The sequence below is a fragment of the Saccopteryx bilineata genome, chromosome 4, assembly GCF_036850765.1.
Source record: "Saccopteryx bilineata isolate mSacBil1 chromosome 4, mSacBil1_pri_phased_curated, whole genome shotgun sequence".
Classification (NCBI taxonomy): domain Eukaryota; kingdom Metazoa; phylum Chordata; class Mammalia; order Chiroptera; family Emballonuridae; genus Saccopteryx; species Saccopteryx bilineata.
Window position 1 is genome coordinate 190,802,771 of NC_089493.1, and position 12,419 is coordinate 190,815,189.

General features: G+C 50.4%; 1 protein-coding gene across 2 annotated transcripts in view; it reads left to right on the forward strand.

The window, feature by feature from the left end:
• The window catches only part of DOCK2 (dedicator of cytokinesis 2), a 395,036-nt gene that overhangs the window by 305,389 nt on the left and 77,228 nt on the right, over positions 1–12,419 (forward strand). For both annotated transcript variants that reach the window (XM_066273230.1, XM_066273231.1), the window contains exon 30: positions 7,895–7,973. In XM_066273230.1, the coding sequence (XP_066129327.1) occupies positions 7,895–7,973 (79 nt within the window). The remainder of the gene's footprint in view (positions 1–7,894; positions 7,974–12,419) is intronic.

Consider the following 12,419-nt stretch of genomic DNA (forward strand, 5'->3'; position numbering starts at 1 on the left):
TCAGAATTTTTAGTCTGGGCTGCGCTTGACCTGATTCTCCTGTTTACATCAAGCAGGAGGGAGGCTGGCTGTGCAACGATTAAAGCGGTGGTGGAAATTAGGTCCAGGCCACATGATGGATCAGAGGCAGGCCCCTCCCTAGCCCTGGGTCAGGGCCAGCTTTCTGAGCATGCGACCTGTATAGTCGCACAGGACCCCGTACGCTAAAGGGTCCCCTGCTTGGTTTAGTGCCCTGTTGTCCTCCCCTTGTGCACTGAGCTCAGCAAAGCACACGGCTCGTCACACCTTATGCCAATGCCCAGTCTTGTGTTATGGTAGCCGCCAGCCCCTAAACTACGTGGGAACCCCTGCTCTGTCTGCCGGCCAGTCAACAACAGCTTGGGGTTTTGCCAAATTACATGAAGCACCTGGGTGAGTCATCTTTGACTCACCCTACACTGCAGATACTTTCAACCGTTCACTGTTACCTCCTATTTCCATCGACTCTGACTCTATGACTTCACATAAACGATGACTCCCCTTCCCTTCTAGACCAAACTCAGCATGAAAGTACCCGTCGAATCCTGCTCTTTCTCCTTCGTGTGTCCTTTCAGTCCTCCCTCATGATAGCAGAATGTCTCCCCTCCTCTGCATTTCTGCTCACGCCCATATTGGAGCGCGTCCTCCACTGCACCGCCATGATCTCTGCCTACGGCTGTTTCCGCCCCTCGACAACAGGCTTCCTGGAGGCAAGCACTACATCCAGTTTGTCTCTGTGTTTTCACAGAGGCCGTCCTCCATAAATATGTATCATGAATCTGTGTATACAGTGGGTATTTCTTACTGATTTGGATTTTAAAAGAACTTCTACTCCAATTTGCCTAAGAAAAAGAGAATGTATTGGCTCAGACAACTGAAAGACTCCACGGGTTTGGCTTCAGGCATGGATGTATCTAGGTGCTCAACAATGGTGTAGGAAATCTGTGTCTCTACCTTTGCTATTTTCTCTCTTGCCTTTGCTCTCAGGCAGGTGCTGTCTTTGTGATGTGGGAAAATGGGCTCTAGAAGTTTCAGACATGTGTCTTGTTGGATTAGCAACCAGAGTAGAAAGAAAAACCCTGTCCTTTATAGTAAGTGCAGCAAAAGTCTCAGTATAGTCTCCAGAGGCTTGGGAGACATACCCTTCCATAAAGCTCTGTGGCCAGGATAATGAAATATGCTATTTCATTAGGCTTTGGTCAAACTGAGGCACAGAATAGATGAGTAACTTACTCAGTGTCGCACGGCTAATAAGAAACAGAGCAACCAATGCAACTGGAGCCCACGTTCTTAATCTCCACTGCTTGATCCTGTAAATTTGTGAGGCTCATTTTGTTAAGTGCATTGTACACACATGCCAACTGCTTATTAGCCCAGGCAGCTCAAGGAGGCCCAAAGAGGTAAATTGCCCAAGGTCATGCAACTAGTTAGTGAACATTTTCAATGTTAATTGGACAGGCAGAATGGGCACCAGATCAGTGTTCCCCAGAGCACTATTTTCAAAAATATGGCAGCCTAAGCTCCATTCATTCATGTGGCCAAGGCAAACTTCATTTAGTTAGTGTGTACATTACAATATTTTTCTTCCTCTCTTCCTATTTTCCTTCCCTCCTTCCTTCCTTCCTCCCTCCCTCCCTTCCTTCTTCCTTCCTTCTTTCCTTCTTCCTTCCTTCTCCTTCTTTCCTTCATCTTCCCTTCCTCTCTCCCTCACTCCCTGCCTCCTTCCCTCCCTCCTTTCCTTTCCTTTCCCTTCCCCTTTTCCTTCCTTCCTTCCTTCCTTCCTTCCTTCCTTCCTTCCTCCCTCCCTCCCTCCCTCCCTCCCTCCCTCCCTCCCTTCCTTCCTTCCATTTCTATATTGTAATAACTTATCTGTTTGTATCACTTCTCTATCATTTATATATGTATGCGTTCATCATGTGTACAGTATCTGCTTGTTGGGGAAGGGAAAGGCACTTTCCGAATCTGAGCGTCTCCTCGGCTGGGTGCTGTTTGTGTATGCAGACACAGTCCCATGTCTACTGCAAGAAATACCGCCTGTTGGAGCATTTTTCTTTTTGGTAAGATGCGGCATTCAGTAAGGTCTGATTTACATGACATGTTTAATTTTTAAATGATCTAGTTCTTTATAATATTGTAAATTAACAAAATTATGCCTAGAAACCTCTTTTCTCTTCTTCCATCTGTACCTCAGTTAGGAAATCCAACAGTCTGAGGAGGCTTGAGGATTTATACACATCCGTAAAGTAGTCTCTCTAAATGGAATCAACCAGTATGTATTTCTTGAGTGTCCTGGCCACCCAGGGTGCTAGGGAGTGGAAAGACTCATTTATGCTTTGGTCCCTGCAGGCAGGGGACTTACAGTCTAGTTGGTGAGACAGTAAATAGGGAACTATGACCGAGTGCTGCAGTCACTGTAGTGACTTCAGAGCACAGAGAATGGCTAGAAAATTAGGATTTAAGATGGCCAGGGTTCAAGTCCTGCCTCTACCACCTAATAGTTACACGACCTTGGGCAAAAGTTAGTCACTCTGACTCAGCTTTTCTCACTGTAAAATGGAACTAATAATAGTACCTATCACGAAGGAATTTTGTGAGGACCAAAATGAAGCGAAAAAATATGTATTATTCATATTACACATAGAGTAATTTAACACGTAGAGAGCATTTTCTTAAGTGTTAGCTATTATTTTTATTTTCACATTCCTGTGGTCTGGGAATATACCAAATATTTCACAGAAGGGGCAAATCTGGGGTGGGTCTTGTCTGCCTTTATCAATGACATATTTCAAGGTCTAACATTGTCCCTGGCACATAACAGGCCCATAGTAGGGTCACAGAGGCGACCTTAGGATGTTGAGTAGGGCAATGCCCAGCAATCGTGCGGTGGCTCCATCCACGTGCTGACAAATCACAGACACCCACTCCGGTCCTGCCTCCTACATGAACGTGTGTGCCTCCTCCTTTCACAGACCCCACCTCCCTCAGCTCATCATCACCCAGGAGGAGGTCTCCCTGGGTTCCTTACCCAGCCCAGTTTACCGAGCCTTGGCATCCAGCTGGCCACAGGATCCCACCAGATTCCAGGAGCCTGCTGCATCCCAAATTACACAAGTGTCAAGGCGCTTGGGGTGAGCCACGCCCTGACACTGAGCTGGGACCTGCTGATTCATGCTAATTTCTCAGCCGAAAAGCACACTGGGAAGGGAGGAATAAGAACTCCTCTCCCAGCTCGTTTGTTTACATCTTCCTTTTGACCTGTAGAATCCCACGACCGTGCCATGAGCCACAGCAGCCAGGGGAGTGGGGGTCAGAGAGCCCCCTCTCTCTCCCTGGGCATTCTCACCAGAAAGGGCCCGCCCACCTCCTCTTCCCTCTTAGCCACTGACTTGTCTTGAGGACTCCTATGTGTCCAGGCAGTAGGCGTGTCTGGCTTCGTACGCGGCATCTCATTGGACCCTCGCACCCAGTTCATCTTGCGGACAGGGCAGTCGAGACTCCCTGAGGCCAAGCAGCCAGCCCCAGGCCCCAGCACAGGAGAGTGGCAGAGCAGGAATGGGCTCCGGGACAGGCCTGCCCCTGCCCCTGCTGGAGTCTGTGTGCACCTTCCACCCCTGCGCCCAGCCCCGGAACTGCCATGTGGCTGCACTGAGCCTTGCTCGGGAGACGGAATGCAGGGACCCCTGGTTGCCTCCAGTGACAAGGATGTGTTCTGCCACCCGGGAAGTGGGAAGCTGGGGAGTTGGTCCAGCAGCTGCAGTGGGGCTCTGTGATGAGCGGTTTTCAGGATCCCAGCCTAGGGGTTGGCTCCTCTCTCTGCCAGCTTCTTCCTGCTCGCTCGCAGCAGCTGGCCTCCCTCGCCCGTGGCTTCTGCCTCCTCACAGAATCATCTGCTCATGGCTTCCACTCAGGGCCCAGGTTCACTGCATTCTCCCTGGTTGTCCTGCTTTTGGACTGTCTAAAAAGGATAGATTTGGCCCTGGCCAGTTGTCTCAGTGGTAGAGCGTCAGCCCAGCATGTGGATGTCCCAGGTTCAATTCCCAGTCAGGGCACACAGGAGAAGTGCCCATCTGCTTCCCCACCCCTCCCTCTCTTGTTTATCTCTCCCCCCCCCTCCCCTGCAGCCATGGCTCAACTGGAGTGAGTTGGCCCCAGGCACTGGGATGGCTCTTGGCTTCTGCCTCAGGTGCTAAGAAGAGCTCAGTTGCTGAGCAACAGAGCAAGGTCCCATATGAGCAGAGCATCACCCGCTAGTAGGCTTGCCAGATGGATCCCTGTTGGGGCACATGTGGGAATCTGTCTCTCTGCATCCCCTTCTCTCACTATATAAAAAAAAAAAATTAAAGAAAAAGAAAGGATAGATTTACTACTGTCCAAGCCCGGTACCCCCAGATCACTCATAGGCTGCTGGCCACCCAAGGAAAACTGCCTGAGTCGTGTTGGCCCTGTGCCCACTCAGCTATGGGCAGAGCAAGAGGCTGACCGGAACAGAGTGTGCCAGGCTGTGTACGTGGTGGGCGTGAGTTGGAGCATGCCCAGTGCCAAAGACCAGGCAGGCAGGCTGGTCTCAAGGGAGCCAGTGTCCCTTCCTGGTTAATCACACAGGCTTTAGAGAAAGACAAAGCTGAGACTGGGTCTGGGCTCTGCTGCTGCTGAGCTGTGTGCGTGCAGAGAAATGATCCAATCTCTCCCCTGCTCAGCTCCCTCTTCCGTTAAGTGGCTATAACAACAGCATCTACCTCACTCCGTTCGTTGAATTCAATGAAATAGTATCTGCAGAGCACCTAGCACAGTGTACATGAGTGATAACTATGATACTTCCGTCATTGCTATTGTTACAGAAGGGAGCTTGCAACTTGGGTTGAACAGAATTACAGAGACTTCCTTGTGGACAGAATAGCGTGGTGGTTTAATACTGAGGTTCTGAAGGCAACATATCTTTGTTTAAACCCTGGGTTCCACGTGTACTGATTGGGTTACTGGGAAAATTACCTAAACTCACATCTCTAAAATGGAAACATTATCTAACCCAGGAAGTTACTGTCAGAATTTAAAAAAGAAAGAATCCATGCGAAGTGCTGAGCACAGAGCGCATCCTTGGTAACTGTGGCTGTGGTGGCTACTGACCTGTAGACTTGTATTCCATCACTGCCCAGGGGCAGGAGTGTTTGGCTCGCTAACTGATCGTGAACTTGGTTTTTTTTTGGGGGGGGGGCTTGTTTTTGGGGGTTTTTGTGTGTGTGTGTGTGTGTGTTTTTGTATTTTTCCGAAGCTAGAAACGGGGAGAGACAGTCAGACAGACTCCTGCATGCGCCTGACCGGGATCCACCCGGCACGCCCACCAGGGGGCAATGCTCTGCCCACCAGGGGGCGATGCTCTGTCCCTCCGGGCATCGCTCTGCCGCGACCAGAGCCACTCTAGCGCCTGAGGCAGAGGCCAAGGAGCCATCCCCAGTGCCCGGGCCATCTTTGCTCCAATGGAGCCTCGGCTGCAGGAGGGGAAGAGAGAGACAGAGAGGAAGGAGAGGGGGAGGGGTGGAGAAGCAGATGGGCACTTCTCCTGTGTGCCCTAGCCGGGAATCAAACCTGGGACTTCTGCACGCCAGGCCGACGCTCTACCACTGAGCCAACTGGCCAGGGCCTTGGTTGTTTTTTTTTATGGCTTTGTTTTTGGGGGTGTTTTTGGTCTTTGTGTGTGTGTGTGTGTGTTTATAGAGACAGAGAGAGAGTCAGAGAGAGGGATAAACAGACAGGAACGGAGAGAGATGAGAAGCATCAATCATTAATTTTTCATTGCGACACCTTAGTTGTTCATTGATTGCTTTCTCATATAAGCCTTGACTGTGGGGCTACAGCAGACCGAGTAACCCCATGCTGGAGCCAGCGACCTTGGGTCCAAGCTGGTGAGCTTTGTTTAAACCAGATGAGCCTGCGCTCAAGCTGGCAACCTCGGGGTCTCAAACCTGGGTCCTCCGCATCCCAGTCCAACACTCTATCCACTGCGGCAATTCAAATTCACTGTTGAAAATCCCAGAAAGAGTTGAATGTGTTTTCATTCTAACGCACTCCACCATATTAGTGCTTAGGCTTCAAGTAGAATTTTTTTTTTTAAGAAGAAAAAAGAGAAGTCAAAAGACCTACTTTTCCAAACTCAAGCATGAGAAGCCAAAGTTAGGTGGTATTCTGATTCCCGTAGGGTGGCTGCAGAAAAACCAAGAGAGAGAAGGGGGGTGGGGGAATCTGATTTATAATCCCCCAGACCCTATCTGCCACTGGGCCCCACCATCAGCACAGGGGGGTTGACCAATTTATGGCTCTTGCAGTGGCTTTTGAGAGTTGGAAACAGGTTTGGGACAACAATTAAACTAATGACTGATGCGGAATCTACGAATCTACTGATCACTTCGCTGCTGCTGAGAACCTGAATGCAAACTGGAGCTCAGGGAGAGGCCAGAGATGAAGATTTGTAAATTTTTGGGGGAGGGGGGAGAAGACATGCAGATTGGAGAGTAGATGAGATCATGGAGGGAGTCTCAGATTTCAGAGAAAGTACAATGGAGGAGACACATTACTGAGTCACACAAGTGAATCATCCTGGACCGTGATGAATGCTGGGACAGGAAATTGCAATGAGTATCCCTTGGAGGGACACAGGGAGGCAGCAGACCCTGCCCTTAAAGAGTTTAGAAGGAGAAGGGTGTTCTGCGCAAGGGAAGAGCATGGCTGTGTACTCGGGAGACAGAGTCACAAGGACATGGTGGGAAGTGAGTCTAGAAAAGAAGGCTGGGGCCCAATCATGGAGGGCATTGACTGTCGAAAGAGTTTAGGCTTATCCCGAGGGCAGGGGGAGCAACTGAAGTGGGTGATTAATATGATCAGAGCTGGCCTATAGGGTGAGGTGCTCTCAAGGCTGAAGGGGCAACAGATGGGAGTTTGCGAGAACGGTTAGTAGAGCTGGTCAGGAAGAAGGCATGGAAGGGATGGACAGGAAGACATTTAAGAAGAAACAATTTGACAACAGGTACTAAACTGTTACATGTGCATAACATTCGATCAGTGTCACCGCTCTGAGGAGAAGACTGGAGAAGAGGTGTGTAGAGAGGGGATGCAAGGTGTACAGAGCAGAGTGATGATCAACACACCGCTTATACCAGAAGAGGCTGCAGAGCAATGCAGAGGTCCTGCGACAAGGGACTGGCTACATGAACTGTGCCACACCCATGCAAGGGAATGCTTTTCAGTGATCAAAAGGGATGACGAGTTCATCAGCATGAAAAGAACGCACACAGTATCGTTTAGTAAAAAAGGTTGTGAGGCAACATGTATCAAAACTCATCGAAACAGTATCTGCAAAATATTACTTGTGCGTATATACGTGTAGGGAGACCTTTGAAACTATATTCATCCAAATGTCGATGGGGGTGGTGGTTTGCTCTAGATCAGCGGAAAACCGATGGCTTTAGGTGACCCCTGTGTTTTGGTCGTTCGACCCCCGCCGGGGTCGCGACCCACAGGTTGAGAACAGCTACTCTAGATGATAGGATTGGGTGGTGTGTTTTTGTTTGTTTAGGGAGGGGGCGGTTTCTCTTTCTGTCTTTCTGGATGGCGTGAACTTCTCTGCCCTAAGCATGTAATAGTTTAAACGAAAGGTAATACGGATTTTCTAAAGAAAGTCAAACAGATGGTCTTTGCATTCTAGCCCGGCAAACATGGCCCCGGGTCTACAGTGTAAGCAGGTGTTACACCGGGTCAGCCGACCTCTCCCGGAGTCTTTGGGGGGGGCCCTCTCTGAGGGCGTCTTTGGTCTGGAGCACGAGGAAGGGGAGGGGGCCTGAGATAGAGTGCTCACATGCCCCAGTGACCTTCTCTCCTCTTCCAGGGTCTTCCTGAGAGCTATCAACAAGTTTGCGGAAATCATGAACCAGAAGTTCCTGGAACACACGAACTTTGAGTTCCAAGTAAGTATGAGACGCCCGAGGTGGCTCTGGGGGCCCAGGCAGGGCAGCTCCAGCATCTCGGGCTGGGTGCCCTATCAGACGCGTCCCCGTGCACACACAGGGTGCCCGTGACCTGGGGGGCTTCCCAGAGGGTGTGGCAGGGAGGGAAGTGCTCCGGGTTGGGAATCGGGCCCTTGATTAGAGAGTCAGTAACCGAGCAGCATATGCAAATGTGACTGCCTCGTGGATCTTGTGCCAAAGAGGAGACTTGTGCTTGTTTATTGTCAGAGTGTGCACCACCGTTTAAAAATGGGTCGCATTTCTTCACTTTTCTATTCACTGGAGCCTCTGAAAGCAGCCAGTCACAGACAGTGAAAAATAAAGCCCTCAAGTGTATCTCTGTGACTTCCTCTCCCCTCCAGGAGTCAGTTTTAGTGCTCAGACAAGACCTAGGACTTCTGAGATGCAGGCCCTTAAGGCATGTCCCCGGGGCAAATCCGGTGACACCCACTCAAAACCAACTCTTCAAAGCCTTATGGAAAAATCCAGGTAGCTACCTCTGCCTGGAGATATGAGAGAAGGTCCCCCAAAGGGGGTCCCCCTCTGGGGACGTCCCTGATCCCCACCCTCTCTTACAGCACAAGCTTAGGGAGTAGCCAGTGACCTGGACAATGGCATCCTTTGCCCTCTGTCTGGGGTGTTCAGTCCCTACTGGGCTCTGGCCTCTGACCAGCTGTGCCACCTCAGGCAAGGCCTGGACCCCATTGGAGGGAGCCTCAGCTGACTCACCTGTCAGACGCTTACAACACCTGCCCTTGCCCCTTCGCCGGGTTTTTGCAGAATTGGAATGTTTGGAGGCACCTGTTGGGGTATATTCACTTGTAAGGCCCCTCCAGTTTCCCCTCAAATAACTTCTTCCTCAGAGCGGCCTCCCCTGCCTGACTCCTCTCAGGCGCCCCCCAAACCCCACAGTCATTATCACCCCTTAGCCTGCTCTAGCCTCTTCAAAGCTCTGAATGTTGTCCTCCGTGTTGTCTGCGAGCAGGCTTTCTCTTGCCTCCTGTAGCACGTAAGCTGCGCGAGTGCGAAGACTTTGCTCACAGACACTCCGCTCTGTGCCGAGCGCACAGTAGGTCCCCTTGGGAAGGTGGTGGCCGGCCTGAGGCCGAGGAAGCCCACCAGCCCATCCGTATTTAATACACATGATATTTGAATGAGACTCTCTCCCACTGCCGTGCACGCAGCCCGGGCAACTGGACCGCAAGGGTCACGATGACAGAGTCACGGCTGTTTTCTGACGGCCGGTAGGCACCTGCACTTCCCCCAGGAAGCATTCAGGGCCTCATCTTCTCGGTCCTTACAAGTGCCCTACATGTTAGTCACTATTCATATTTTTTTTTTGCTGCTGGAAAGATGCGGGATCCGGGACTCTGAGGCCACGAGTAGAGAGCCCGAAGTCGCACGGCGTGTCGTTGCAGAGTCAGGACGAAGGCAGAGCAGTGGCTGGCAAAGAGCCACCAGAGTGCCCGGCACATGCGAGACATGGACCCTCACTGCCCCTTCGGCTGGAGGGCCTGGCCGGGTCTGGGTGACAGTTATAAATTGTCGGCATGGGAACAACACGTGTCACTTTGCCGTTTGAATGGGGAGGTGTGGTTGATGCCCTTCCGATGCGGCCAGATTTCTGCAGGCTCCGTCTATGAGTGTGTCCAGGGGAGTTAACAAGGCCGGTGCTCCGTGGGGGCGGGAGGCGGGGGGGGCACAGCCGGGAACAACACACCTTGGGCTGGTGGCAAGGCTGCGTTTGGGCCGGGAAACTGCGGTTTGATAAACGAGACGGCTGGTTTGTTCATCGCCTTCTGTGGGCACCGGCAATGACAGCCACAGACCCGGTTTCCTGCCTCCAGCTCACCTCCGTGGTCCTAGGGGGATACTTTGCCAGAGAGACTCAGCTTTAGTCCCTGAAGCCAATGTTTAGGTTTTATCCTGCTTTCCTGAAAGAAAGTCGGCGCCTGAGAGGTGCCCAGAGAAGTGGGGGTTTCCTGCATGGATTATTTCAGGTTATAGCTGTGTGACTTGAGGCAAATTACCTGACCTCTCTGTGGCTCAGTTGCCTTAATATCAAATTATGACTCTAACTGTAGCTACCTACAGTTAGATTATTGAGAGGATTAAGTGAATCAAGTCACATAAAACTCTTAGAATGTGTCCAGGGAACATGGAAACTATTTAGTAAATATTAGCTCATTATAATTATGCTAATTGTTATCATTTTGATGGAGATGATGATGATAGTCCTAAATGTGTCAGGTCTGGAAACTCATATGTCAGTTCTGGGTAAACAGGACTGTAGGGAGGCATCTTTCTGGTTGCCACAACTTTGCCTAGAGCTGTCACACCCCCAGGATTTTTGCAGTGTGGTCAAGCGGCCAGCGTGACAGACTGGAATGTCTCTTTTTCTCATGCAACGTCCACAGATATTCATTGGAAAGTTGTCCAAGAACAGGGTGATTTCTCAACATTCTCTTTGTTCTCCTCACCACATGGGAGCATGGATTTGTTCTCTGTACCAGGCCTGGAACATGCCTCGGTGCCTTCTTCCCATCTCATTCATTATGCCTTTAATTTTGGCAGAACTGCACCCATCACTAGGCGCTGCTGGCCTCGGCGGCCGCCGTCCAGAGGACAGACAGGTGCAGCGAGATCATCCCTCACGTCTGTTCCGGAACTGTGGCTTCACGATGCAAAGGGCAAAAAGCAAGGCGCTCTGTGGTGCCACTCGGGAGGTGACAAGACCTGGGCATTTAAAAAATGATGTTTTCTGTTTGGGGCTAAAATCATTTGCATTTCTTCCAGGCTGGGCCTTGGCATTTGCCTCTGTTTGCCTGGTCCAGGAAGACAGAGAGAGCATTGCTAATTCAGCTCAGCAAGGACTTTTGTTTAAGAGTAATTTTCACGGGCCCTGGCTAGTGCAACATGCTTTGGGCGATTCTGAAGCAAAGCAGAACACAGTCTTGCCCTCAAGGATTGTGGAGTCTTGGTGTAGGAGGCTGTAAATCCATCATCCGGCAGCCAGGCTTTTGAAGAAGGTGGCTAACCTTCATAGGCATCTACTTAAGGGCATTCTGATGCTAGTGTTAGCCCTGTTAGGTTGGGATAAACCCATTTTATTGGTGAATAAACTGAGCTTCAGAAAAGTGGGTGATATTTCTGTTAAAGGTCATCGAACACCTCAGTAGGATGGCTGGGATTCAGACCTATCAGGAAAGCCAAGCGCTATCCACTCTTCTGTATTGCTTCTTAGAAACAGGGTGCCGTTTGAATCTGGGAGACAGCCCCATTCAGTCCCAGAAACAGAAACACCGTTGGCCCTTGTTAGCTCTTGCTGGTCCCGGGATAGAGAGAGCTGTGTGATGATTGGCTGGAGGATGAGATGCTCCATGTAGGAAAACGCTGATTGGACCAGGAATCAGCAGTTACACCTTGGATGTGCTCTTTGGTTCCAGGAAAGCTGTTACTGCCTTAGGCGGCTGTCTGATTGCTCCTCAGATGGGCCTCTCTCCTTGGGAAGTACTAATTGGCTCTGCGTTTGTTAATTCCAGCCTTGGCCTGGAGCCATGTCTGGATTAGCTTTGGGGCACCAGACCACCTTGGGATCATTTTTGGAACCTGAACTGGAGAAACCTGTGAAATGAAGCTTCCGGAATATTCCCAGGCATTAGAGGAGAAACGAGGGCAGGCTTGGTCTCCATTATGGGAAATGTATCCAGTAATGTTTGGAAAAAGAAAAGAGAAAGGAGGAGAAGGAACAAGAGGGAGCCCATACAAAGAGGGAGCATTCATCAAAGCCATGAAGAGGCCACAGCGCCACCTACAGAGAGGCCCGTGGTGGGACGGCTCCACCAGGCAGAAAGATGGTCACATGCTTGGGATGGCTTTTTCGGCCCTGCCTGCTTCAGCTGGAGGCCCCAGAGAATACTCTGACCTGATGTCCCTAACCTGAGTCCACATCTGGAACCTTCCAAGTCCCAGAATCAACATCATGCCCCAAGTGGTCATGGCAGCCATACTTCAGTAACTCAGAGGAGCGCACGCTGATGGCATTTCAGCAACACCATGTACTGGGCACTGTTTTCTTTTTCTCACTTGGAATCTGGGGTGAATAATAATTCAAGGTCATTAGAAAGAATCTAATAGGATCAAAGCCCTTGATCTGTCTGCTGTAAAGGCTGTATAAACATCCGATGAACCAGCAGAAAACCATAACCAACAACAAAGGCTTTTAAAAGGAAACTGAGAAAGGAAAACAAACGTGATTTTAGCAGAGCAGGATGGTTGAAGAATACAAGTTTCAGAGTGAGATGAAGTTGGATTCGAATGTCGGCTTCACCATTCTGTATCTATGTGACCCTGGGCGAGCTATTTAACCTCTCAGGGCCTCAGTTTTCCCGATCTGTACAATGGGCG